At 40.7% G+C, this 27,965-nt stretch overlaps 3 protein-coding genes across 6 annotated transcripts in view; 1 reads left to right on the top strand and 2 right to left on the bottom strand.

Moving 5' to 3' along the window:
- The window catches only part of MPHOSPH9 (M-phase phosphoprotein 9), a 56,589-nt gene extending 55,728 nt beyond the window's left edge, over positions 1–861 (bottom strand). The window contains exon 1 of the mRNA XM_031948462.1: positions 423–861. The gene's annotated coding sequence lies outside the window, so the exon portion shown is untranslated. The remainder of the gene's footprint in view (positions 1–422) is intronic.
- Positions 13–27,033, top strand: C1H12orf65 (chromosome 1 C12orf65 homolog). Of its 3 annotated transcripts, none has more exons than XM_031948469.1 (4): positions 13–156; positions 21,112–21,327; positions 23,848–24,131; positions 24,680–27,033. In XM_031948469.1, the coding sequence occupies exons 3-4, from the start codon at positions 23,856–23,858 to the stop codon at positions 24,959–24,961; spliced, it is 558 nt and encodes a 185-aa protein (XP_031804329.1). In that variant the 5' UTR covers positions 13–156; positions 21,112–21,327; positions 23,848–23,855; the 3' UTR covers positions 24,962–27,033. The 3 variants fall into 3 exon arrangements, with proteins under 3 accessions (XP_031804329.1, XP_012397922.1, XP_003761124.1); XM_012542468.3 differs by lacking the exon at positions 13–156 and adding an exon at positions 299–444; XM_003761076.4 differs by lacking the exon at positions 13–156 and adding an exon at positions 911–986.
- CDK2AP1 (cyclin dependent kinase 2 associated protein 1) overlaps positions 26,693–27,965 on the bottom strand; it is a 19,871-nt gene continuing 18,598 nt past the window's right edge. For both annotated transcript variants that reach the window (XM_031948471.1, XM_031948472.1), the window contains exon 4: positions 26,693–27,550. In XM_031948471.1, the coding sequence (XP_031804331.1) occupies positions 27,483–27,550 (68 nt within the window). In that variant the 3' untranslated portion in view covers positions 26,693–27,482. The remainder of the gene's footprint in view (positions 27,551–27,965) is intronic.

Raw genomic sequence — 27,965 nt, 5'->3', positions numbered from 1 at the left:
CCGCGGCGAGTAAGGCCGGCTCGAAGGAGGGGAGGAGAGAAAGAATCGGGTTAATACTGACAGGTCCTGCCCGCTCTCTCAGAGAAGAACACACCAGCCACCTCAAGTCACGGAAATCCCTCCAGGAGGTTCCTCCGCAAGCCACGCCCCCTGGAGGTACCTTGCAATTGGACCATAGAAACGTCATTCACAGGCATGGGGTGGGGGCCTAGAAAATGGGCCCTAGGCCCCGCCTCCCTGCCCCGAGAGAGCCTCGGGGAGGTTGGGCTGCGGCGGCTAACGCTCCGCCCCGCCCCGGTCCCCTCCATCCCTCCCTCCGGTCTCACCCCGGGCACGGGGTTCGACGACCTTTAGCCATCCCTAGAAGCCCTGAAGGGTACGACTTCTGATCCCTGATTTCTTAGAGCTCAGGGTTCCCTTACCTGGCGAGCGCCACAGCCGATGGTAAGGGCTAAGCGAACTGCCCAGCGCGTCCGTTAAGACTCGAGTGCGCGCGTCGGGTGCCCCGCCTACGATTGGCCGTTCGGGCGTGGGAAAGGGGCGGGGGGACCCGGCGGAGGGGAGGCGCGCGCCCGCGCAGTTGCCACTCCCCGCTGCCGGCGAATTGATTATGGGGCACCTGGAACCTGCCTGCCTGCGGAAGAGAGGCGGGTCTCCTCCCCGCTCGCCCCCTTTGATTGGCCTGCTCGGATTCTTTTCCGCATCACGTAGGAGGGAACACCCGCTCCTGTGCGCAAACCCACCGCGGACCAAAGCGGGCCGGGGGCGGGGGAAGGGCGCGCGCAGGCGTGGGCGCATGCTCCCACGGTGCTCCCACGGTACTCCCCCCCCCCCCCCCCCCCCCCCCCCCCCCCCCCCCCCCCCCCCCCCCCCCCCCCCCCCCCCCCCCCCCCCCCCCCCCCCCCCCCCCCCCCCCCCCCCCCCCCCCCCCCCAGCGGCGCTTTCCCCACTTAAGAGTGTTCCTGACGGCTCCTTCTCGGGCCCAGGTAAGAGACCCCACGGCGAGCCCGGCAGCCCCCTTGGGCCTCTGCGTCGCCCTAGCCGATGTCCTTGGGTCGTGCTCTCCGTGTGCCGGGGAAGCAGGGAAGCGTGACCCTGGCGGCCTCCGTTTTCCCCCTCTGAAAGTGGAGGTCCGTCGGGGTCTGGAGGAGAAGGAGGAGGCCCCACGGCGGGCCCTCGGAACCGCCCCCTTCTCCTCCTCCCCGGGCGCGGTGCTGGACGGCCCGACGTCCTCTACCGGAGATCACGGTTGTCAGGGGACCCGCAAGCATTAGGCGCTGCAGAAATTCCCTATTCCTTCCTTTCCCCGCCTTTCTCTTCCTTCTCCCTCCCGCCTCTTTGCCTCCTTTCACTCTGCTTTTCCTTCATCCCTCCTTCCTACCTTTTTTTTCTCCTTCCTTCCCCCTCCTCGGGCGGCTTAACCCGCACCCCAATTTGTACAAAACCTCCCCGCCTCCTAGACTCCAAAACCGGCCCCTGAGTCACATTGCCTTCGGAGCCCTCACTCAATTCATTTCCACAAAACCACATTAAAACTACATGCAAGGTGTCAGTTCAGGGGAAAAGATAACCACAGCTGGACAAAATGATTCTACCGGCTGTGTTAGAAACCCTTTCTTCTGGTCCAGTCTCGGGAAAAATGAATGAATGAAAAAAAGGTAATGTTGAAGGGCTTACAAAGTGCGCTGCTCGCTACAGGGGCATTCAAATGCAAAAATGAGGAACCCGCGTTCTGATGGGCAGGAATATATGTTATCTATATGTGTGTTTAAAAAAATCTATACATAAACGCGTACCTGTTCATCTTTCTCTCTTTACATGTTTAGTTATGGAAGAGGTTGGCCTAATGGGTCTAGTAAAGTTATGTTTCTCATTTTGTGGCACAGTCAAGCCTCAGTCCAGCACCTGATTCGGAGCATCTTGCCTCTCCCACTGACTAGCTGAGGGCACCTGCCGTTATCCTTAGAGAACAGTTCGTTGGTTTTCTGGTGGAGCCAGAGAGAGGGAATTTCCTCTCTTTGAGTTTCCTACTCTAATGGAATCACAATCTGGATTTTTAAAATGCCTTTGTCAAGAGGCGCTTTATCACTGATGATTTCTTTGAATGTTGAGGGGTTGGAGTTTTCCTGAGTTTTACACATTTTGGGTCGTACAGGAAGGTACTTCTGCAAAGTCACCTGGAGAGCCTGAAACAGTGCTGATAGAACTTAAATACTTGGGTTTTTCTTCTTATAGGAACTAAACAAATGTGAAGACAGATGTGTTTGATAGCCACAGTACAACATCAAAATAATCAGGCTTTGCTGCCCACAGAGCTGACTATCTATATGTGTGTGTGTGTATATAAAATAAAGATGACTGTGAACCTAAATATGGAACCATTGTTAAACATTTTTATCAGCAGCAAAACCAGTATGTTTTGATGCTGTATATTTGGCCATTGGAAAAACCAGTATCCCTCCAATAGAAATGTTTAGGTTTAGTTCCAAAAGATAGGAGTTTTAAAAAACATCCTTCACCTACTGTTTTCTTTTGTTTCGCCAGACTGGAGTCAGACACTTTCCCTTTTTTGTGTTTGAGCAGTGAATAGCACACCTCCCCATAGTGGTGGCAGTCTTGTTACTCATCAAGTCAAATTTTTATTGGTTTTCCCATTTTGTCTACATCTATAGATGAGTATAAATGGTTTTTCCATGGAAATATATTATTGAACCAAATAAATTATCCCCTCTGCAGTTTTGTCTATATGTGCCAGACAACCAAAACTAACTTCCTCTCGAGGTTTGTTTATTTTTTTTTTTGCATTATATTACAATGTATACACATAATATATAATTTAACAATATATTTATGTCTGTTCTAACAGAACTTAGGTTATTCCAAGCAGTGACTTACTTGATCCTACCAATCTTGTTGGATTGGTTGTTTTACTTCCCATTTCCATTAGCTACACTATCAAGGTGTGTCCTATACCATTTCATCAATACATATCAATTATATAGTCAGACAAGAGTGAGACAAAACGCCTAAAAAAATTTGATAAAACTACTTTGACAATAAAGGAAAAGATATAGCGACAAAAATCTGTGTTGCTTATAAAATTTATAACGTGTGTTAACTGCAGCAAGTTCTAGTGTGATAGTTGTTTCTTGTACAGTAACAGGTCAATTTCTCCTAGAAAAATTCCTTTTTTTTTTTCATAATGAAATTTTAAAGGCCTCCTTACCAGTAAAATATCTTTCTGAACATCTTAGTGAATGAATTTTTTCAAGAAATAATAGACATGTTAACTGAATTTTCATTTAACTCATTTCTTCATAAGTCTTAGGTCAAAGGTATTCTGCTTTTGTATAGCCTTGTCATCTGTAGCTACAACACAGTTTGAGGAAAAAAACTTGTAAGAAGTTATTTCTGTCTGACTTAAACAGAATAAACTTAGAAGACTTAAATATATTAGTACCTTCATTAATTAACTACTACTTTGTGGCTTTACATAGTGATGATTAGTATATGTTAATAATTAATTATTGCAAAATAAAATTTTTCCAATTCAAAGGCTTTTTCTTTGTCTGAAAGCTTCACATAGGCCACTTTTGGAGGAAGATCTTTGATTATCTTAAAGCAATATGTGGGAGGTTGGCAACTTACACTTTATCTTGAAATATCCCAGTTGTCTGCAACTCATAAAGTCATTTTTAAGATCTTTAAAAGTGTTTTTCTCACAATTCTGTGAGTTTGAACAGATGTTAAACTAAAGAATGAGATAAAAGATTATTATGCCCATTCAACAGATGAGTAAATATTATGAGGTTGTGATTTGCCCATGATGACACAGTCTCTTGGGCCAGGTCTAGTGCTCTGTCCACTACAGTATCTTATTAGTATGTAGTACAACATAAAATTGAAAATAAGGATTTGGGTTTCTGTCTTTGTATCCACAATGTCATGCACATAGTAAACATTTAGTAAATGTTTATTGAAGATTTGATCAACTTTCTTATTCAAATTATGCTATTTGGTGGCTTCTCTCTCCAAAATAAAAATGAAATGTTAATAAATTGACATCCACTATTTGAACATGGAAAGAAGTGACATTTTCAGAATAAGTGTAAATAGTGTTATCTCCTATTTCGTAATTTTTCTTATAGTGTTTAAATCCCTATATTTTCACTGATCTTAGTGATCTTGTCTTCCTTCAGGATTCTATGAAAAAGCTTGATCCTTTATATTTGATATCATAATTACCTCCTTGGCAACATAATTATTGAATTGTGATCTCACCAAAGATTGAAGCAAATTATAAATATGGGTAGGAAGACAGCCCTTCACTTAGAAAATACTTCCAGTATATTCATTATGATCTTTAAAAAATCAAGGGAATATTCTTGACCCCTGAAAAAAGCAAGTAGTTACATATATGATGCAGTTGCTGTCAGTGTCTGTGCTTTGGTTTTTCTTCGCCCTAGAGAGGGTTTCATGTGAGGAGATTGTATCAAAATATGATTATTGATATAAATTACTTAGAAAATAAAAGGTGTTGGTCATACTGTTTTTTTTTTTTTTAATTTTTTTTATTTAATAGCCTTTTATTTACAGGATATATGCATGGGTAACTTTACAGCATTAACAATTGCCAAACCTCTTGTTCCAATTTTTCACCTCTTACCCCCCCCCCACCCCCCCCACCCCTGGTCATACTGTTTTAAGGTGAAATTATCTTAAGGAGCTTTTTGAGTATTTTAGTACTCAGTGATTTCTTTGATGTAAGTACTCCCTCCCCTGGTGTAGATTGTCAGCCCTCAGGCCTTTTACGTCTCCTGAGATTTTTAGTCAGTAAATCCTCTTGAGGACATCTCTACATTCTCAAGGAGGGGGGAGGTCCTTTTAAAAGTTCTTTTAACATGTTGTAGCTCCACTATTGAAGCAGTTAGGCCATGCATCTGTTTGCTAGCCCTAGCCCTGGTTCTTAAGTACTATAACTGATCTATTTCCATTTCTGGATATATATATGCCTTATAATGGTATCTTAATTTTAAGGAATAAAAATGCAAAATCAAAACTGAATACAGTGAGAGATCTTTACACAATACATACCATAAATAGTTATAGTAAGATCAACATAGAAAATGATGAAACTGCCCAATTATTTTGCCAATTAGGTTTGTTCTATAAAACCCACCATTTAGCAGTCATGTTGTGCCTGTTTCCTGTGCTTGTCAGCCAGCTTCCTACTGGTCTTTAGGGATAGAAGATATTAACTAGGTAAAGAGGAAAGGAGTGATTAGGAAGTGGAAGGAGATATAAGAAGTGATTGACTTTCTAGCTATAGGACCCTGGGCAAGTCACTTAACCCCAATTGCCTCATCGAATAGAAAAGAAAAGAAACAGCAGCAGCAGCAGCGATTGAGGAAAACAAGCTAATAGTTGTTTATTGATGAAGCAAGAAAAGACTCAACAAGTCAACAAAGATTAATTACTTATGTTGGGCACTGCTAGGAATGCAAAGAAAGTCAAAACCTGACTGCTTTCAAGGTTCTAATGGAGAAGACAAGATGCAAACAATTGTGTGTGGACAGACAAAATTTATCCAAGATGAAATTGGAGACAATCTCAAAATGAAGTCACTGATATTCTGGAGAAGAATGGTAAAGGCTTCCTGTAGAAAGTGGGGTTTTAATGGAGATTTGAGGGAAATCAGAAGGTGAAGAGGAGGTGTAGAGCATTCCAGGCACGACAGCCAGTCAGTTGAAAATGCAGAATTGGGGGATAGAATGTTTTGTGTGAGAAACCAGTGTCACAGGATCATAAGGTATAAAGTCTGGAAAACTAGAAAGAAGGGAATTTGGAAGGGATTTGAAAGCTGGAGTATTGTATTTGATCCCATGATCAAGAGGGAATTGCTGGTATTTATTGAATGGGGAGTGGGAAGAGGGGAGGATAGAATATGATCACATCTGCAGCCAAAGAAAATAAATTTGACAGTTGAGTTGAGGATAGACTGGAGTGAAGAGAGACCAACCAGTAAGAGGTTCCAATAGTCAAAAGTAGATGATGAAAGGCCCACCTCAAGGGGGCAATAGTCTCAAGACAGAAGGAGGTATGTAAAAGAGCTGTTAGGAAGTTAGGATCACTCTAGAGGCTTGATCACTGACTGGCTGTGTAGAGATTGAGAAACAGTCAAGAGTCAAGGATGACCCTAATTTCCAGCCCTGGTGACAGAGTAGTGGGGCCTTTTAATAGTAATAAGTAAATTTGAAAGATTGGAAGGCTTGGGAGAAAAGGTGATGGTTTCAGTTTGGGAAATGGTTAAATTTAAGATGTCCAGTAGACAGTTGGACATGTAAGATTCTGGAAGTTAGAAGAAAGATGCCAGCTGGATAAATGGATTCGAGATTCTTCTACATAGAGATGACCCTTGAGTTGATGGGAGTTAATGGGGTCACCAGACAAAATAATAGAGAGAAGAAAGCCCAGAGTAGAGCCTAGGATGGGGCCTAGAAAGGAGATTGACCAGTATTAGACAGGCAGGCAGGAAGAAAACAAGGAGAGATCTATGTCACTAATGCTTAGAAGAAAGTTCAAGGAAAAGGTGATGATTAATAGTGTCAAGGGCTGCAGAAAGAAAGGATTAATTAAGAAAAGAGCATTAGATTTGATAATTAAGGGGTAATTTAATAATTTTAGAATTATATGAGAAATTAAGCACTAATTAGCCCTGGATCCTTCAAAAAGAATTAATTTAGGTTAAAAAAAAAAAAAAACTAGATTCCATAATGGCTGTATCTCAGTTTCTGTTTTTATATGAGGAAATGAGAGAAGAGATATAAAAAGTGCATTGAGATCTTCAGAAGAAAGATGGTGTGAGAAGTGTAAAGGATTTTAGTATTTATAAGACTTTCAAAAGAGTATTTATAGAAGAACTTTAGTTGGTTCTTATACTTGAGTCAATATGTCACAAGGCTCCTGTTAGATGCTTTAAATAGGACAAGATCACTATAGTGCTTGCAAATAGGACAATTGCATCATCTTTAGAATTCAAAAACATCCAAGCTTTCTGCCTAGATTTTAAAAGTAGATTATTTTCTAGAAGGGGGAATTTTGTAAAAATTGTTGTTCTTTTTCTTTCTACCTTGTAAGACTAAAGTTAGAAGCCTTGAATTTCAGGCCAGAGTTACAGTACTTCAATTTCCTTTTTATCCATTTAAATTTTAAATAACTCTTCTCTATTTCCTAGTTAGCTTAAGCCTTTGTGTTTTTCACCGTTTGGAACAAAAATTCTCAGCAAAAAATTTTTTTTGAGTTTTTTGATTTGAAAAATCAGAATCCTCTGCATGACTATACAGTGATACTGATGGGCCTCAGCTATAAGTGAGCTAGCTGCAGAGGCTATTTGCAGTATGGCTGTTCTTTTATAGGACTGCCTCGATTTGGAAGAGCCAAGATGGTTATTTTAAATGCAGCTTTGTAGGAAGTGATGAAAAGAATATCTAAGAATGGAGTACTGAGCATCAGTCCCTCCTGTAAGCTGGCTTTTGGTGCCATCAGCTGGTCATTTCATTTCCTCTTAATACTGCAACACTGCTTTACCTGCCAGTTCTCCTTCACTAATATATTAGGGGTTTTTGTTGTTGTTTTGTTTTTTTAAGCTTATTGGAGCATAAGAAGCATTATATCCTAGTGCATAAAGAACCAGCCTCATTGCCAGCAGGATTGAGTTCAATTTCTACCTTTCTCAGATTTGGAGCAGATCCCTTCAAAGGTGTCAAACATATCAGCCCAGACACATGTAGCCTAAAACACTCCCAAGTCTGGTTTCAAATAAAGTTGGAAAATATTTAACAAAAATATAGATACAATAAAACACAGATATTGTTAATAAGGTTTTTGAAATCAGTATGTAACTTAGGGATCCCTATGTAGTTTATTTTCTATTTGAAATTAATCCAGTTCCATTTGAATATGACTCCCCTGTTCTACACAGCTCTCAGAATTAGAAGTAGCAGATGCCTATTGTATCAACCATGAAATCAGAGCTAGTCTTTATGCCTTCAGTAGCATCAAGGAAGACATTGTAAATCTTCCTATTGCAGTGAGTAGTGGTCATTTTAAGAAATAATCCCATAGTTAGTGGAAAGAAATTTGCTCATTGCACCAACGTTGGTTTTATTAAATATGAATAACTTATTCATCCAACCTGATTACTGAAGTTCTCTCAGTCTAGCACAATAATGCAGTGGTGATCTTACTTTGTCTGTCTTCACTTGTCATTTGATTAAATTTTAAAATTTACCTGAACTTTAAATAAATGTTTTGACTTTTTTTCTATTATCAACCTTTCCCTCTATATTTTCTACAGACATTTATTGTTCCTTACTTGATTTGACCCTATTATAATCTCTTGAGCTTTTCTTAGCAACATTTCTGACTGTGTACATTACACAAGGCACTGTGTTTGAGTGAAATGTCTACCAGATCTGGAGTTAGAAACCCTTAGTTCAAGCCTTAGCTCCCACCCTTAACAGCTGCTGAATTATGGGATAACTGTTTTACTTCTTGGTGCCTTCAGTTTCCTCATCTATTAAAAAATTATAAGGTTTAAGCTACTTACCTTTTAAGATTATTGTGGAAAAAATGCTTTATAAGTCTTACATGTGTGCTACTTGTAATTATTTTGGTCCTAAATTCTTGTACAAATTTCTGCAGAATCCCAATAAATCCTAGAGCCTCCCATAAGAAAAACAACCTGGTACTTAGTGGAAGCTATTAAATGTCTTAAGTAAAACTTTTATCCTTAGTATTTTATTTGCAGTTGAAGTCAGTAGATTTACTTGGTGCCCACTACGTGCAAAATGAAGACCTAAACTCAAGCCTAATCTACACAGTACTTGGCAGGATAGGCACTTGATAAATATTTATTTGATTGATTAATCTCTGACAAATACTTTGTGACTCTTCTCAGAGCTGCAGGCAATTCTCTAATAAACCTGTGCATTGCAAAGAAGATATTGACCTACCTTGGTAGTAAGAGTTTCCTCACCCTGGAGTTTTGTGTGTCAGTGACATCACAGTTCCAATCCCTGTCCCTCAGTGAAGACACTATGTTTCTGTGACCCACTTAATTTCAACAAAAATGCCCATTCTTTCTGTATTGGATGAGTTTCTTTCCCCAAAGGTGGGACATTTTTACCAAAAGTTGGAAATTGAAAGAAAGTATGAAGTTTTGCCTTTTTTTTTTCAATTATTATAGCTTTTTATTGACAGAACATATGCATGGGTAATTTTTCAACATTGTCCCTTGCACTCACTTCTGTTCCAACTTTTCCCTTCACTCCACCCCCTTCCCTAAATGGCAGGCAGTCTCATACATGTTAAACATGTTAAAGTATATCTTAAATACAGTGTATGTGTACACATCCGTACAGTTCTCTTGTTGCACAAGAAGAATTGGATTCAGAAGGTAAAAATAACCTGGGAAGAAAAACAAAAATGCAAATAGTCCAAATTCATTTCCCAGTGTTCCTTCTCTGGGTGTAGCTGATTTTATCCATCATTGATCAATTGAAACCGAATTAGATCTTCTCTTTGTCGAAGATATCCACTTCCATCAGAATAAATCCTCATACAGTATTGTTGTTGAAATGTATAATAATCTCCAGGTTCTGCTCATTTCACTCAGCATCAGTTCATGTAAGTCTCTCCAGGCCTCTCTGTATTCCCCTTGCTGGTCATTTCTTACAGAACAATAATATTCCATAACATTCATATACCACAATTTACCAACTATTCTCCAATTGATGGCCATCCATTCAATTTCCAGTTTCTAGCCATTACAAAAAGGGCTGCCACAAGATGTTTTGCCTTTCTAAAGTGACTCTAATGGTAATGAAATGTACTCATTCAGTAAGCATTTATTAAGTACCTATTAACTATGTGTCAGGCCCAATGCTAGTTTCTGAAGAAACAAAAATCAAACTTTATATCCTGGTATTGTGCTTATAAATATAGGATAGGGAATAGAGACTGGATCTGTAATTTGATTGCTCTAGGGCGGTAGTATCAAACTTTAAGGAGATGCTGACTTAAAATACTATGAGTTAACATTCTCTATGTTGATTGATTTTTATCTCTTTTGTTACTTGTTGTATTTTCAATTACTTGTTAAATAATTCTCGATTACATTTAATCTGGTTCTGGTTATGGACCTTAAGTAACTGACTCTGACTTCCAGTGTTGGTGGATGGCATCTTCTCTATAACTAACAGTCTTCTAGAGTTTCCTAGAGGCAGATGAGAGCGCTCACTTAGCAGCATGTGTCAGAGCAGAGCTTGAATTAGGTCTTTAAGGTAGCTCTGTCCATTAGGCAGCATTGTCTTTCATGCACAAAATGCAGAGTAATTTAGGGAAGAGTTCCTAGTAACTGGGTAGATCAAGAAGAGCCTCTGCTAGAAGATAGAGCTTAAACTAAGTTCTGAAGCTACCAGGGATTCTGAAAGACAGGTGGTGAGTACTTTTCAAGAAGGAGATGAAGTAGCCTGTGTGAGGAAGAACCAGCAGCCAAGTAGGCTGGACTTAAGAGTACACCAATGTGTGTGATGAGGCAGCCAAGCTAGGTTGGAGCAAGCTTATTTGTAATGTCTGGACTCGTTCTCTGGAGGATCTAGGGACCAGCCTTGCTCTTAGTGGAGTGCAGGAGGCAGGAGAGCCCCCAGGAGGATGGTCAAAGATGGAATGCCTCTATGTCCAGTCCTCTCAGCCCCTAAATACCTTAGTATGATTACATCATTATGGCACACTAAGTATGTGCTAACTAGAGAACCATTATATCACCACACTAACTATGTGAACTAGAGAATGATCATCTCATTAATCAGAGTTAACACCCTGCTATAGGTATCTTTGCTTCAAGGATACTTTTCTGAGTTCCCCAATATCTGTGGTTCTCTACAACTTATAAAAAGCTTTAAATGCCCAATAGACTAGTTTGGCTTAGCCTCTAGAGATAATAAGGAACTCAGAGACCAGCATCTTCCAACCCTATGTAGTTTTCTGCCTTTCAAAAACACTGAAATCAAACAGAAGATTGCTTACCTGTGTACCTGACCCAGGGCTCAGAGGCAGTGAATTCCATCACCAATTCAAACACATCATCCATCCAAACTGCCTTACCCCTGAACCACAGTTCTAAGTTAGAGACATCAGTTTAATCCTTGGTGGCGGCTCAAGAATGACTTTTTCCCTAACAAATAATAATTTCTTTAGTGAATGATGTCATGCTGAGGTGATGCTTTTTGTCAAGGGCCTTGCAGATAAGCATAATAAATGGATCAGTTTCAGCCTGCAAACATGAGAAATAAAACTAACATTCTTTATCATAGATCCAAAATTGTTAAAAGGCCCAAGCAAGGTTAAAAAGTGGCAAATTCTGTCAAGACTTTCTGAAAAATATGAGGTTTAAATCTAGATCGAAGGCAGCGGTTTTCTGCAGAAGAATTCATAGATAGAGGGGGGTAGGAAGAGAATTTAAGAGAAAAAATCAAGTAGAGAACCAGCCCTCTACTAAGGCTGCTTCACCTTAGTGAACCATCCAGAATATAGGAAATGGGTCAGAGCTACCATGGGTGTTGATTTCCTCTTAGTGAAGCTTTTTTTTTTTAATTTAATTTTTTTCCTTTTTTCCTTTTTAAATGTCACTAGAAACAGAAATTTGAGCTGATTTTATTGTTCCCTAAAGATTCTGGGCTCCCTCTGTAAGTGTCACAAAAACCAAGATCCAATCAGGATCCTTCTTTTTAGCTTGGGGAAGTGGAGCCGTGGGCGTGTTGGTCATTTTTAGCAGCCTTTGGAGTCAGGCCAGAGCGCCAGAAGATGCTGGGAGGGCCTACAAGAGTCTGATTGGCTCCTGGAATTTGCTGCCAAATAGAGCAACCAGTCAGTGAATACCAGGGACCTTCCCGAACTCCAGTTGGGTGGGAGTCTTTCCAGGGCAGCTGAATGCACTGAACCGGGACAAAAAGGTGGAGGATGGAAGAAGAAACACAGTGGGCTAGTCTAGTGAGCAGCTGATAACATCCCTCTGGGCTCCTCCTTTGTCTGGCAGGTTCCCAGCCTTGTTTCAGAGTTGTTTCCCCTCTTTGTTAGTGCCCTAGACTCTTCACTGTCCTATGTTGCTCAGATTTGCTAAGGGGCCGGAAGAGAAGCTGTAGAAAAATCAATAGTTCTGTGTTTCACATCCAGCCTTGATCAGAGACAAGCAGTTTGCACAAAGAAAGCTTGTTCCACCAGGAATATTTGGAGAAGGTGGTACAGAATATGCTGGGCGAGAGGGGGGTAGGGAAATGAGGGAAAGCTGGATAAGAAAAGGAGAGGTTTCCAGCATTCTTCTAACATGAGAGAACCCAATCTAATCTATCTTGGCGTGTTTAAAGTGGACTCTGTTCTTGTGAAAGTTACAAGAAAATGGCAATGCTGATACTACCCACAATACTTCACTGGCTACTTGATCCAGGGCATCATGATGTCCCTTTTTCATTTAGCTTAACAGCTCATGAAAAGCTTCAGTCAGTTTAGTGAATCATCATTTTCATTTGGCTGTAACTGGAATATACTTTGCCTCAAAGATCTTCTCAGAGGCATGGAATTACTTCCTCAAATGCCCTAATTAGCATCCCATGGGTTAGCCCAACTCAAAAAAAAAAACAGGTTTGACCATTGTAATAGCCACACAAAATGATAATAGTATTTGGTATACCTCTGTGCTTTGAATTCATTATATAATCAATGCAGGGACTCCCTTCCAAGTGCAGATGTAATCCATCCATAGCCTTTTATTTTATGTGATTTTTATCAAAGACCTTAAATAGGCCCTGCATAGAAAATCTGCCCAACAAGCTGAAGGTCTTCTTGGTCCTTGAATATTTCCTGGATATCAGCACTATGCTAGGGCTAATTGAACTGTTATCAGCTGACCCACCTCCTTTCCCATAGAGAAGCAGCATTGGCACTTAAAATATTCAAAGCCTTCTTGGTTTTATCATTATAAAAACTCACTCCATCAATAAAGGGGCAGCCCTTCCATGACCTACCTAATAGTTTTGATTGCTGGTTGTGGCCAAAAAACCACTCACTACTGTACTTAATACCCTTCATTTTGGTAAAATCTGCCAAAACTTGTGCCCTGCTAGCATAACATCATCATCATTATTAATAGACATTTCATAGCACTTTAGAGTTTGCAAAATGCTTTACAATCCTCTCATTTTAGCTTTATAACAATCCTGTAAGATTATAAGTGCTATCTGTATCATCCCCATTTTACAGATGAGAAATGATTCAGGTGAAGTGACTTGTAGCTAAGTATCTCTAAGAGGCAGGATTTTAACCTTCCAGGCTCCCAAATCCAGTATTCTATCCAATGTGTCCTACTCACAAGATGTGGGAAGACTTTAATGCAGTGTTGAGATGGCATTAGAACACTATAAATGAGCAGACATTTAGAAAACATATATATATATATATATATATATTTGTCAAGGAAGCAATGGATGCATCCCTTCATGTTTCTAATTTCTTCTTCCTTCCCAGCACTGGACACAGAGGAGAAATGATCTCCAATCAGTGAGTGTTGATGTTCAGAACTTGAACTAAAATTCTAGAGGATGGGGAAGCTCAAGGATCCAGAAGTAATCATCCATCTTGATGATGCTATTTTGCTTGCCATATGAGTTTGTTAAAGTCATGCTCAGAGAATGGGTTCAATATCAGTTGCCATGAACCCAAACAGAATGGAGATTTCAGATTGGAAGTGGAGCCATTTATAAATTGTGGATGTAATAGTTCAACTGAGAACCCCACGGCATTAGTCCAGATGGTATCTAACAAACGGTTGGCTACATTTGTGGTTTTCCAAACCCAGGCACTTGCTTGATGTCTTTAGAGCAATTAGTCTCACATATAGCAGTAAATGTAATCACATATATTTGTTATTAAAATAATTGCCTTATGTGTTTTCATCCTGAGGAATGAGTTAATCAAATATATTTCAGAACTTGAATGAATCTGTAGGCCTGGAAGTTCTCCCACCACTAGTTCCACTATGAATGAATCCACTTTTTTTTCTGGAATGAATTTATTAAAATTTGTGAGTGTTTTTCATTTTTACTTTTTTCTCACTGGTCCTAATGATCAAATATGATAAATAAAATAAATACTATTGTATTTCACATATCAGTCTGTCCATGCCATTTTTCTGCTCCAGAAATTTTAAACTAAAATACAAATTTCTCTTTTAGACTTTTAAAGCCCTTTCTGCTCTTCCTCTAGCACTTTTTTTACAGACCTATAACATCACGTGCTATCACATTCTCTTTATTCCAGTCAGCCTGGTCTCTCATTTACTATACCCTGTACATAGCATTCCATCTCTTGCCTCCATTTATAAATGCCTTTGCATTCTAGACATGTCTAGCATGATTTGATTTTTGTATGTTAAAACCTCTACTTGTTTTTTTCCTCCTTTTTAAAATTTTATATTTTTCCCCAATTACATTTTAAAAAATTTTTTTAACATTGTTTATTTTGAGTTCCCACCTTTCTTATCTAGTTGCAGTTCTCAGTCCTTATTACAGTGCCTGGTACATACTAGGCAATAAATTTTTGTTAATTGACTGATTCTCTATAGAGAATCCACGCAATATGCTAGGGGCCTTCCTTTTTAAAACGTGTCCATCTTTTATCCCTCACTTTTGACATATGATGGCCAACCCATGTTGTTAACGGTGGTTTATACTATTCAGCAGCAAATCATTGAGTCAATCATCAAGCAATTATTGATGTCTTCAGAATAATTTCTGACTTATACCAGTAAATGTAATTAGATATACTTGTTATTAAAAGAATTATCTTATGTGGTTTCATATTGAAGGATGTTAATTATCAAATAAATATAAATATCAAATATATTTCAAAGAAAATCTTTAATAGATCTGCATGTTTTTAAGTTGTTAATCAAGACACTATGTGCCAGACACTGTGAGAAAAAACAAAACTCAGTCCCTGTCCCTCAAGGACTTTCAGTTCTCATGAGGGAGACATGTCAAGTTTTGGCTTGGAACTCCCTCTCAGGTCAGATCAGCAACTTTTTTGTGACATTCAGGCTAAGGAGGTGGCTTGGGCCTGGGAAAGGTTAAGTACTTTGCTTTTGAACCCACTGTGCATATTCATAAATGGGCTTATGCGGGGTTTTTAGACTTTTGTTTTTTTGGTGTGGGCAATTAGACCCCCATGAACAACATAAATATTAGCTGTTTTTAATCTTTAATCTGCAGGGGAGTCTTAGTTGTACATAAGAGTTGGACTGAGCTCTCACAAGTCTGTTCTCTCTCATGAGAACGTGATATGCAAGCAATCACAAGCAGAAAAGATATACGTAGTGTGAATGGGAGGTGATGCCAGAGGAAAGGTACGAGGGGACAGAGGGAAAAAGAGGAGTAGGAAAGATCTCTTGCAGAAAGTAGGGTTTTAAACTGACTCTTCAAGCGAACGAAGAGGTGGAAGTTAGGAGAGCAACCCAAGCTTATGAAAAGCCACAGCATTGTTACAAAGATGGAGTGTCTGCTGAAAGGACCTGCCAGAAGGCCAGTACCATCATCATAAATAGAATTAGACTTGAAAGAGGGGAAGAAGGGCCAAGACGTGAAGAATGTTGACAGCCAAATGAGGCTTTATATTTTATACTTTTACAGGAGGTAATAGGGAGTCACTGGAGTTTATAGATTGTGGGACGTGGTCAGACCTGTATTTAGGAAAATCTCTTGGGCAGCAATGGAGGATGCTTGAAGTAGGGAGATATCTATGACAAGACCACCTAATAGCTTCTGCCAGATATCCCAAGGGTAAAGCAATAAGCATGTTCCAGGTCTTAAAAACACATGAAACAATTACTGACCTCATTAAGCTTACATTTCATTAGGGGAGTAACTATACATAAATATAGCCAAAGTGCAAAACAGTTTGGGAAGAGGGCGCTAGGGGAAATCAGGAAAGGCTTATTGTGGAAGCTAGCACTTGAGGGAATTTTGAAGGAAAATAGAGATTCTGATTGTTGGTAATGTCCTGCTGTGCATTTTTGGTATCTCAGCGAGAGAAAACATCATGGAGATGTGCTTTTGCAGCAGCAGAAATAGTCTGAATCTTAAAAGCATTGCCTTATAGTACAGTCCTGCTCACTGTCTACCAGCAGCACCTGCCCAATGAATACAAATGGAAAGACTTAACCTACCAATACACATGTCAGGTTTTGGGCTAGAACTCCCTCTCAGTTCAGATCAACAACTCTTCTATGACATCTAGGCTAAGGAGGTGTGGCGTAGGTCTGGGAAAGGTTAAGTACCTTGCTTTTGTTCATATACATATATGTCAGAACCAGGAATTAAGCCTCGGTTTTCCTGACCCTGTAGCTACATCTGTACCCACTGTGCACATTATAACTGGGCTTATGCATGGTTTTTAGATTGTTTTTTTAGTGTGAGTAGTTACACCCCATGAATGTAAATATTATCTGCTTTTAATCTTTAATCCAAGCAGGAGATCTTGGTTGTATATAGAGAGTTGGGCTGACCTCTCACAAATCTGCTTTTACAATCTCCACCACCTTCTCGATTTCACCAGTGGTGTTCTGGTTCTTTTTTTAATTGATTCCTGTCTTCCCTTGGCTCATTCTGGGAAGACTGTATCCTCGAGAAGGAAATGAAATGACATGAACCATTCCAAGCTGTTACGCATAAAGAACTCATAGATTTAGAGCCATAAAGGACTTAGAGCTCAAGTCCAACTTTGTTATTTTATAAATGAGGAGATTGAGGTCCAGGGACATTAAGGGATTCAAGATCACAGATTTAAGTTAAAGAGGCATTATTTGAACCCAGATTTTTTGACTCCAAATCTAGTACTCTTACGATTGTACCAGAATGTTTTTTAATCCTATCCTTATAATTCTATACAAGTCATGACTCCCTACTGCATTTTTAAGAGCTATTATTTAGCAGCTTGACATCACATTAAAAACACGTCTGTAAAAATGGTGGGTCGTGATATACTACTGAGAAGAAACAGTGAGGGAGATCTTTTACTACTTGTATTTGAAAATAAAACTTCTCTACCCATTACCTACAACTATCCCATATTTCACAAAAAAGGCCCTTGGGAACAACCTATTTTCTTCATACACTGCGAGAGGGTTCCTAATAATAGCAGGGGGAAGATAGATTTTGAGAACAAGTCCATTCTGTGGGTGCCAGGTAAGCAGACCCAAGATATTCTACACTCTTATCTTCCCCGCCATTTCACTATTTCAGTGTGTCAGTGATTTCATCGACCCATGAGTAACCCCTCCTAGTAATGCACATCCTTATCCTGGACCACATTTGTTCACGACTTCTTATAAAACCTCCATAGAAGCAGGTGACCAGCATGCTGAGGGCTATCTTCTGGATCTCTTGATAGTGTGTGGTTACCAGTGGAGCAAGGTGGCTGTCTCTGGTTCTCAGTACTTGAGCAATTCAAATCCTTTTACATCTTTTTGATGGATGAATTCAGGTCCCTTCTTCCCAATTCTTTGTTATTAATATGTTTCAGGCCTTTGTCCCTTGTGTGGTGCACAATTTCAGTTTTTTGGAAGAAGGAAAGCATTTTACTTATTTTTTATTTTTAAAATATATTTCCATATCATGTTGTGAAAGAAGAAACGGAATAAAAAGGAAAACATGAGAAAAAAAATAAAAAGTGAAAATAGTATGCTTTGAGCTACATCCAGACTCCATAATTCTTTCTCAGGATGTGGATAACATTTTCCCTCATGAGTCTTTTGGAAGTGTCTTAGGTCATTTTTTTTGCTGAGAAGTTGTCTCTCATAGTTGATCATCCGCATAATGTTGCTGTTACTATATTTATTGTTCTTATGGTTCTGCTCACTTTATTCTGCATCACTTCATGTCAGTCAGTCCAGGCTTTTCTGAAATCCACCTGCTCATTATATAGAACAATAATATTCCATTACATTCATATACTGCAACTTGTTTGGCCAATCTTGAATTGATGGGCATCCCCTCAAATTCCAGTTCTTTGCTACTGTAAAGAGAGCTGCTATAAATGGGCCCTCTTCCCTTTTTAATAATGTCTTTGGAATACAGAACTAGTGGTGGTATTGCTGAGTTCAGAGGGTATGCACAGTTTGACTGCTCTTTGGACACAGTTCCAAATTGCTCTCCAAAAAGGTTAGATCAGTTCAGCAATGCAGCAGTGTTTTGATTTTCCCATGTTTTCTCCAACATTTATCATTTTCCTAACAAAAAAACCCAAAACATTTATATAGAACCTACTGCATGCTAGTCACTGTGCTAAGTGCTTGACAGATAGTATATAATTTGATTCTACGGTAATCCTGCAAGGTAGATGCTATCTCCCCCATTTTGTAGTTGAGGAATCTGAGGCAAGTAGAAAGGTTAAGTGACTTATCTAGAGCCACATAGCTAGTAAGCATCCAAGGCTAAATCTGAGCTCATGTATTCTTGACTCTAGGCCCATTATTCTATCCATTTCATCACCTACTAAGTATGGTATCATGTCTACCCCATAGGATTATTATGAAGCAAGAATAAGATAATGTACATAAAGTGCTTTGCCAGTTTTAAAGCATTATGTAAACATCAGTTATTAACGTTATTCCATGTAACAGGGCCATGTAGGATCCTGGGAAAATATTAAGAGAAAAGCTTTTGATTTAGGTTTTTACTTATTTGGGGGTTTTATTTATTTATTTAACATTTTTTTCCCCAGTTACATTTAAAACAAACTTTTTTACATTTGTTTTTAAAACTTTTGAGTTCAAGATTTTCTCCTTATCCCACTCCCAGCCCCCATTAAGGAAGCACATATGAAGTTATATAAAAACATTTCCATAAAAGTCATGTTGTGAAAGAAAACAGATTTCTCCCACTCCCCAAAGAAAGAAAAACTCTCAAGAAAAAAAAGTGAATGAATCTGAATATATTCAGATAATCTGAATAGTGGATCATCTGAATTGACTGGCTGACTTTACCATGTTATTCTCTGCACCATACTCAGTATTTTATGAAGTAATGCTTCATAATCTTCTAACATCATCCTCCCTAGAAGTGAAGTTGATGGTGACTGGCATGTATCTTTGCTTGTCAGGAGATCACCTTTGCTAGATAAGGTGGTGTCTAGGCTTTTGGGGTCTCTTCAGCATGATAACTCATTTATATCAGTTATACTCCTTTGGGAATGGTAGGAAAACAATGTCTATTCTTTTATCCAGTTCCCAGATTTGGGTATCAACATTTTGTTTCATGGTTAAGGTCAGAGTTGCCTTAACTGTTGCCCTATTTCCTTATTTCTGTCCTAATTTAATACCGATTTTGATCACAGCTCAAGTCAGTGATTTGATTGAACAAAGTCTGATGATTCCCATTTTCAGCCATCAGTTGTTTATTGTTACAATAACTAATTCCAATATTGTGACGGGATGGGTCTAGCACCTCTCAACTCTGAAGGAAAAATGTTCATGAAGGTAGACATAAGGCTTCAAAATCCACAAACCTTTGACCTCATTTGTTTCTTGCTCCCACCCCTGCTTACCTGGATCCCAGAGGAAATCCCTCATCTGGAAAAGGAGAATTGGACCAGGTGACTTCAGGGATCTCTTCCAGCTCTGCTCCTATTGATTCCATGAGTCTTCAGTTCAGCTGATCCTTATGATAGTAGCTGATGTTTAATGTTTTATGTAGGTTTCCACCATCCCCTCTCTTTGCCCATTTTTCCCCATAGTCACTAAGTATAAAAGGCTGCCTTCATTTAATTTGGATATTCATCCTTACCTTCAGCAGCCCAGTGTGGCACATACACTGCAAGTTCCTTCAGACTTTGAGTTATACTGACCTGACTTCCCTGTTACTTTGAGGGTGCCACCATTTTCTGAGTCCTGCAGGCTCACCACCTTTCACACCCCCCCCCATAGCCGATCAGTTGTGAAGTCCCCTAGTTTCCATCAGATGGCCCTCTTTGTCTTGTGACAGACGGTGTATCTACCTGGGTGCAAGCCCTCATCACTTCCTAGAAGCCTCCTGATTGGTCTCCCTGCCTCAAGTCTGTTCCCACTCCAATTTGTCTTAAAGCATGATTGAGCATCTTTCCTCTCTCCCTCAATAATTTTCAGTGGCTCCCTGCTATCAGCCCTTTCCTCCCTTTCCTGTCTTCTTCCCTAGCATATAATCTTCAGTCCGGTGACTCTGGCCTCCTGGCTTTTCCTTAAGACACACCATCCTTCTGAGACTATGCCCAATAATTTGTACGTAGTTGTTTGCACCTCTTCCTTTTGAGACTAACCCTGAATGCATTTTTTTTTTTTTTTTGGCCTTTCTTTGTATCCCCAGTGATTAGCACAATTTCTGGTATCCTGTTGTAATTGATTCGTCATTTCCAGGACTCCCATTTGGAGTTTTCTTGGCAGAGATATTGGAGTGGTTTTCCACTTCCTTCTCCAGCCCATTTTTCAAATGAGGCAGAGTGAAGTGACTTGCTCAAGGTCACCCAGCTAGCAGGTATCTGAGGTAACATTCAAACTCCAGTTTTTCTGACTCCAGGCCCAGTGTTCTATGCACTGTGGCACCTAATAGACATGAGTCTTCAAGTATGAGATTCAAATGTGCTCTGAAATAATTTTCTTGTGACCTTTGGAGGCCCAGAAACACTCTGTCGTTTGCTTCTCCAAAGAGAACCTGAAAGTTATTTTTCTATTAAGCTGCAACTTTGGGCTTCTAACATTGATAGTAAGAATGTCAAGATTATTACCACACAGCAGTAGTCCACACTTGGTTACCTAGGACAAGGCCAGCTCCAGGGGACTGACAGCCCAGTTACTGCTTCATTCAGTCTGTAATTTCCCGAGGGCACTGTCCCTGCAGAAGAGGGAGGGCATAGGACTAAGGAGACATTGGACATTTCTTTGGGCTTCTGGGTAGCCATAGCCACAGAAGGAAGTATCCAAGAGACTCGTGGACCACTTGTTTTTACCTGTGGCCTCTTATTGGTTTTCAGGAATCTCCCGGTGGCTAGAAGCACACTCTGTCCAGAACTATGGAGGTGTCACTGACACAGTTTTCAAGGACTCAGAGTCATCTCTACGCCAGGAGGAGGAATTAGGAGAGAACTTCTTGAAACTAGGAGAGGACTTCTTGGAGGTTCACCATTCTGATAAGGAAAGCTGGAAATAGGGAGAGAAAACCCTAAGCCTGTCAGAACTACCTTCCTCTGGTGAGCATGGGAGAGCTATGGGATGATTGTTTGTTTGGTTTGGTTTGGTTTTTAATAATAGTAGCTTTTTTTTTTTTTTCAAAATACATGGCAAAGATAATTTTCAACAATCACCCCTGCAAAACCGTATGTTCCAAATTTTTTCTTCCTCCCTCCCTCCCCTAAACAGCAAGTAATCCAGCAGAAATTAAACATGTACAATTCTTCTAAATGTGTTTCCACATTTTTCATTTTGCACAAGAAAAATCAGATCAAAAAGGGAAAAAATGAGAAAGAAAAAAACAAGCAAGCAAGCCACAACAAAAAGGTGAAAATACTATGTTGTGATCCACACTTAGTCCCCACAATCTTTCCTCTGGCTCTCTCTATTACAAGACTATTGGAATTGCCCTGCATCACCTCATTGTTGAAAAGAGCCAAGTGCATTACAGCCTACCATCACATAATCTTGCTGTTGCTGTGTACAGTATTCTCTTGGTTTTACTCACTTCACTCAGCATCAGCTCATGTAAGTCTCTCCAGGCCTCTCTGAAATCATTCTGCTGGTCATCTCTTACAGAACAATAATATTCCATTACCTTTATATACCATAACTTATTTAGCCATTCCCCAAATGATGGGCATCTATTCAGTTTCCAGTTTCTTGCCACTATAAAAAGGGCTGCCATAAACATTTTGGCATATATGAGTCCTTTTCCCTTTTTTCTGATCTCTGGGTTACAGACCCAGTAGTGAGACTGCTGGATCAGAGAGTTTGATAGCCTTTGGGCATAGTTTATGGGATGACTATATCTATGAACTTCAAACTGTTGCCAAAACCATCCTCTTTACCTCTTCACCACTGCCCAAAAAATAGCCCAACAGCTCTTGTGTTGGCTTTCCATTTAATCATTTATTGTTGTAAATAGGAGTTTAAAAAAAAAAAAAAAAAAACAATCACCAAACCTGAGTTCTGCCGATTATAATAACCAAATTGGCTCCAGATAAGAAAGGAAAAAACTGCACCTGTCTCCCATCTTTGTAAAGGTGAAGACTATCAAGCACTAAACATTTATTTAGCACTTACCCTGTGTGGGGCATTGGGAATACTAAAAGAAACAAAAGGCAGCCCTTGCTCTCAAGGACCTTACAGCCTGAGTAGATAGACTGAGTATAAAACATGCCAGATACTGTCACCCTGGGTTGATGTGAGGGATTTGTTTTGCTGAACTGGTTTTTCACCGTCTTAAATTTTTTATTACAAAGGATGGTTCAATGGGCTGGGATATATTTGGAACTAAAGGTGATATGAATAGAAACAGAGAATGAATAAAAGAATGAAAAAGTGTTGAATGCTAGGGATAGAAATAGCAACAAGAAAGCCCTACCTCTCTAGGAGTTCACATTCTAATCTAGAGGAGATGGTACATTTAACAGGTTTTTGCAACAAGTCAGCAAGGCCTATTGATCTTTAGGGTGCGGTACTGAGGGCAAAGTAAATAGTTAGCATCTTTAATGCCATTTATAAGACCATTTATAATGCTGTTTATAAGCAGATCATTGGTCTGGGGTATGCTACTATTCCCAGGATCCTAAGTCTAGCTATCAATTAGCAACCATTGGATAGCAGTTGGTGTTAACGGTGTCGAGGAAAGTAGAGCTTCTTAAACTTTTTCCACTCACTGACAACCTTTTTTTTCCCAAGAAATTTTTATTCGAGCTCCACATATAAGAAGGATGTAAATCAAACGTTTACTGATAACAAATTTTAATGTTGCAATCTCCATATTGGCTCATGACTCACAGTTGGAGAAGCTTTGCTGTAGAGTAATCATGCCCCTCAGTGATGGCTGCAAGGCTTGAGCTGGAAGCAGGAAAGTAGAAACAGACAGACTGGAATTGCCCTGCATCACCTCATTGTTGAAAGAGCAACTTTTCCCTTCCCCACGGGAGAAATCTGATCACCCTCTGAAGGAATGGATGATTTTTTTGAAAACAAAAGGGAAGCCAAGTAGTCTGATATAAAGACTAGTTAGGAAGTCCAGATGGTCTGGCAGGAAATCCACCTGGCCTCAGACATTTACTGGCCCCATTTCCTGAGGGAAGAACAGTGCATATATTTATTCTCAGACTCATCTCAATATTACTTTTGTTCAGCTGCTCCCTCCCCTCCCCCTTTTCCTCTCTTCTCTGTTCTTTGTTACAAGGAATGACCTTGGGGGAAGAGGAAAGAAATATTTGGAAATGAAGATAAAGTAGAAAAGATTTCTCCCAAAAAATTGTTTAAAAAGAAACGTAAATATCCTTATTAAGCCAGGATATTTGTTCATATGGATAGTGTGTGGATTTCTCATGACTTGGAGTCAGGAAATGCTGAGTTCAAATCCTGCCTCAGTCACTTCCTAGGTGATGACTCAACCTCAGCCTCCTTATCTGTAGGATGGAGCTAATGGCCTGTGCTCACTGTGGGGATGTGCACTTGTTTTAGGCCAGCTCGAGCACCTTGTCACAACGGGTTCCCATTCCTCCCTTCTCTTGCAGATTCCTTTATGAACACCTTGGCCTTCACCTCCCTTCCAGCCTCCCTGGGCAGATTGAGCACCGGGCTATGGGGGCTGTGGAAGAAGCCTGCCTTCTTATTCCCCAGGACAGGAGCTTCTGGGCCCCAGGTGGCAAGCAAGATGGAATCCCATGCCCTCCTTCCTCTGAATGAAACGGATCTGGAAGAACAGTTTGTGAAAGGGCACGGTCCTGGCGGCCAGGCAACCAACAAAACGAATAATTGTGTGGTGCTGAAGCACATCCCGACCGGCATCGTGGTCAAGGTAAGAAGGGGTCCTGAGAAGAGGGGTCTCTGCCCTGGCCCAGCCCCCCTAGCTTGCGGTGCTGCCCCAGGGGGCCAGGCTGCTAGGGCTGGGGTGTTCCCGCAGCCTGCCACGAGAGGGCGCTGCAGTCTGTCCCATGTGAAGGGCCACTAAGGAAGCCAAATGAGCCCTGACCTGAGGCCTTCCCCATGCTCCTCAGCCCAAATCCCTGCCTTGGCCACAGCCCAGGAAGCAGCGCCCAGAGTGACTCATGGCAGACAGGAGGCCCTTTGGCTGCCTGGGTCTTTCCCACCTGTGAGGTGCCTTGCCTCAGGCCAGATTCTCCGGTGATGGGATGTGTCAGGAGAGCCCAGAGCCCTGGCCTGTCTCAGCCACCCCCAGCTCAGCCTGTTAAGAAGTTCACCAGATTCTGTGGCAGGCTGGCAAGAGCTAGGACCCTCCCGGACCTCAGTCTCTCCTGTCAGATGAGGTTGGGCTCAATGATGTCCGAGGGCCCTCCTCGCTCTGCCATGTCACAGGCGCTTAACAAAATTCCCTTGTTTTCCCAGTGCCATCAGACAAGATCGGTTGATCAAAATCGAAAGCTCGCAAGAGAGATTCTTCAAGGGAAAGTGGATCTCTTCTATAGAGGAGAAGACAGTCACATTTATAAAGCTAAAAAGGAGGCAGAGAGAAGGAAGAGAGAAAAGAAAAAAAAAGCAAAGGAAACCCTGGAGAAAAAGAGACTGCTAAAGGAGTTGATGTTAAAGGAATCGAAGCCCACAGCGCCCATGCTTGGAGGAGTGATGCCCCCTGGGCAGGGCAGGATCAGCCGGGTCACTGGCACGTAGCTTGGCCAGGAACCCTGATGGCAGCCACCCCCTTACAGCACGCTCGCAGCAGCAGCTTCAAAGAAGCATTTGTGGACAGATTCCCAAGCCTCCTGAGCTGGCGGACAGGGCCACATGTGGGTGGCAGTTAGGGTGACCTCATCATGAACTGGAAGGTATCTCTGGGATGTAGAGGAGTCACCAGTTATGCCAAGTTAAATACAGAGAAAAGATAGATTTTGAAAGCTAATGTGTCACTTGCCAGTTTACTTACTCTTAGCTAATGAAGGAAAGGCAGGATGAAAAACCTTAACTTGCCAAGTCCTTTCTGTTCTACCTTATATATAGAAATCTTTTTTTTTTTTTTTATTGGTATTGTGCTCAGAATAATATTTTGAATAATCTATTATAATTTTCTGAGGTTGGATCATAATTGATTTCTTCCTGGAGCAGCTAAATTTAAAGTTTGTTTTTTAAGATTCACCACCTTACCACCTCACACCCAAATCAGCAAAGATTGTAAAAGAAGGGAAAATTCACTGTTGGCAGGATTGTGGGAAAAACAAGGCAGAACAACTCAAGGCAAATGGGGCTGTGATTTGGACCATTTTGAAAAGCAATTTGAAATTATGTAAGAAATTTTTACAAAATTGTTCCTATAACACTTTAACTCAGCATTCCCACTACTGAATGTATACTTTCAAGGAAGCTATGGACACCAAAATATTCATAGCAGTGCTATTTAAACAGTTGTTAGAATCGAAATTTCTCTCAGTTGCAGAATGACCAGACAATTTATGGTATCTGGATAGAATATTATCATGCCGCAAGGAACAACAAATATGAAGGATGTGGAAATACTTGTCAAGTGAGGCAAGGGTGGGGGAAAGAGAAAGAAACTTAAAGGGACAACAGGAAGCAGCTATGGAAATGGAAAGTCCGAGCAGCACAGGTGGGGATAATTTGAACCAATTATTCCTGCCAAATCCCCTCCAAAATTTGAAAATCCAGGATGTGTCAGAATCATTGGGCACAGTTGGTACTAATTTGTGAACCAGTCTTTTTTTTGCTGAGGCAGTTGGGGTTAAGTGATTTGCCCAGGATCACACAGCTAGGAAGTGTTAAGTTGTCTGAGACCAGATTTGAACTCAGGTTCTCCTGACTTCAGGGTTGGTGCTCCATCCACTGTACCACCTAGCTGCCCCATGCTCTTAATGCACAAGGCCACACGTACCATTAGTCGGTGTCATCCTTACATTGATTTTACTTTCAGAATTAGCGGGAGCTTGGTGGGTTTGTACAATGTGTCAACACAAAATCAGGAAAATTGTCTAACCCTACCATCTAAAATCGTTAAACTTACCAAACAGTGAAGGACAGTAGAACTGCTTCTCTGTTCTGCCCCAGCCTATGCTTTCCAGTCTACGTAACTCCCGTGTAGGAAGGAGCCGAGAAAGCCCCCTCTCAGGGTCAAACCCTATTCCTATTTAGGACATCGGCCTGAGACACTGCATCTTAGTCTCCTTTCTGCCAAACAGACTCCATCTCCCATTTTGTAATTGATGCAAATCAACATTTCCCTCATTCCCTCACTATAAATGCATCTATTTCCACCTCTGCCCAAAAGGCTTCTGAAACATGATCATAACACAATCAACACACTGCTGAGCGTCTGGTCCTGCTACCCAGCAATTTGTCGTTTCATCCAACATCCCCGGAATAAAAACAAACCTACATACATTTTGATACAAATTGTTAATGAAAATAAGCTTTATTACATCAAGTAATAAATACATACAAAGATGCACGTAACAGTTTTAGTCATTTATCCAGATTTTTTTTTTAATCATTCTATAGCAAATTCAAGACCTGAAATCTACAGTCTTCATCTGAAAAGTAACTATCTGGGTTCTTAATTTTTTAGTAGGCTGATCAGTCCTTTGTATTTATAACTCATGCATTTTAAATTGACCTCAAAGCACGAACAATCATGCAAATGCTCACACACCAAAAAAAAAATATTTTTTAAAGCAGGGTCTCACATAGCCCTAAATGGAAGATCCCCAACTGCCCGGCAGAACATGCAGTTGGCACCGATTCATGGAAAAAAAAATCCTTAAGAGTTATTGGAGATTCTGGAAAAGGTGCAAAGAACAACAATCAACAACTTGGGTGGTTTTAAGTGTACTCAAAGCAAGAAAATCAAAGATGGGGGCAGGTTAGCAGGGCAGTAAACTATAGTTGGCAGCAATGTAAGCAGAACTTTCTACATGCAGTTTTTGGACTGGATGCTTTTAAAATTTAAAAAAAAAAAATGACCTAGATTGTTCCTAACTACTTATAATGCAAACTGCAAAATTGCCTTTTCTTCTACTCTTATAGACTGTGATGGGGATGGGAGCAAGAAAAGGGGAAAGAACCCAAACTTTTAGACCATTCAAAATAAGGGATTGATATGAATGTTTTGAAAGTCACCAGAGGAATAAGTGTTATTCTTTCTTCTTCACAAAGAAATGGAAAACTTTGGAAGTGAAGTGGGGGGCTAGGATCTTGCATTTCGTTCGGTCTCTGCCAGGCATTCCCGGACCAATCCTCGAGCATGAATGATCCCTGGAAAAGGAAGCGAGAGAATATGGAAGTGATTGAATTCATGCGATCTCTGCTCAAGTCCAGCAGGACCGGGAGAGGCCACGAAATCCTGACGAGAAACCTAAGGGGCCCGATGGCCCCAATGGGGGGCCTAGCTTATTTCTCTTAGCCTGCCCAAAGGAAGGCTGGGACGTCGCTAAAGCCTGGAGGTTCCTCGTGGGTTTGGAGCTTCTTCAACACATCTGCCTATTCACCATCCAGGCAAAAAGCATATTCTGCTGCATTTGGGACAAGAAACTCCAGAGTACAGATTCTGGTATTGCCATTTACCAGCTGAAAAGTGTCCCTAGCCTGGGCCCGTCCATCCCTCCCATCACATCTACTCTTCTAACTCCACATTCTCTAGGTTCTCTAGGCCATGGAGATCCCAAGGGGA

The sequence above is a fragment of the Sarcophilus harrisii genome, chromosome 1 (assembly GCF_902635505.1).
Source record: "Sarcophilus harrisii chromosome 1, mSarHar1.11, whole genome shotgun sequence".
Taxonomy (NCBI): Eukaryota; Metazoa; Chordata; class Mammalia; order Dasyuromorphia; family Dasyuridae; genus Sarcophilus; species Sarcophilus harrisii.
The sequence above is the reverse complement of the archived record's forward strand: the minus strand, read 5'-3'. Positions and strand labels throughout refer to the sequence as shown.

What these genes read in the sequence shown, in the direction of transcription:
- C1H12orf65 (XM_031948469.1), top strand. Translation starts at nt 23,856, where the DNA reads ATGAACACCTTGGCCTTCACCTCCCTTCCAGCCTCCCTGGGCAGATTG. An exon ending in CGACCGGCATCGTGGTCAAG is followed by an intron (nt 24,132 to 24,679) that starts GTAAGAAGGGGT and finishes TTGTTTTCCCAG; the next exon opens with TGCCATCAGACAAGATCGGT.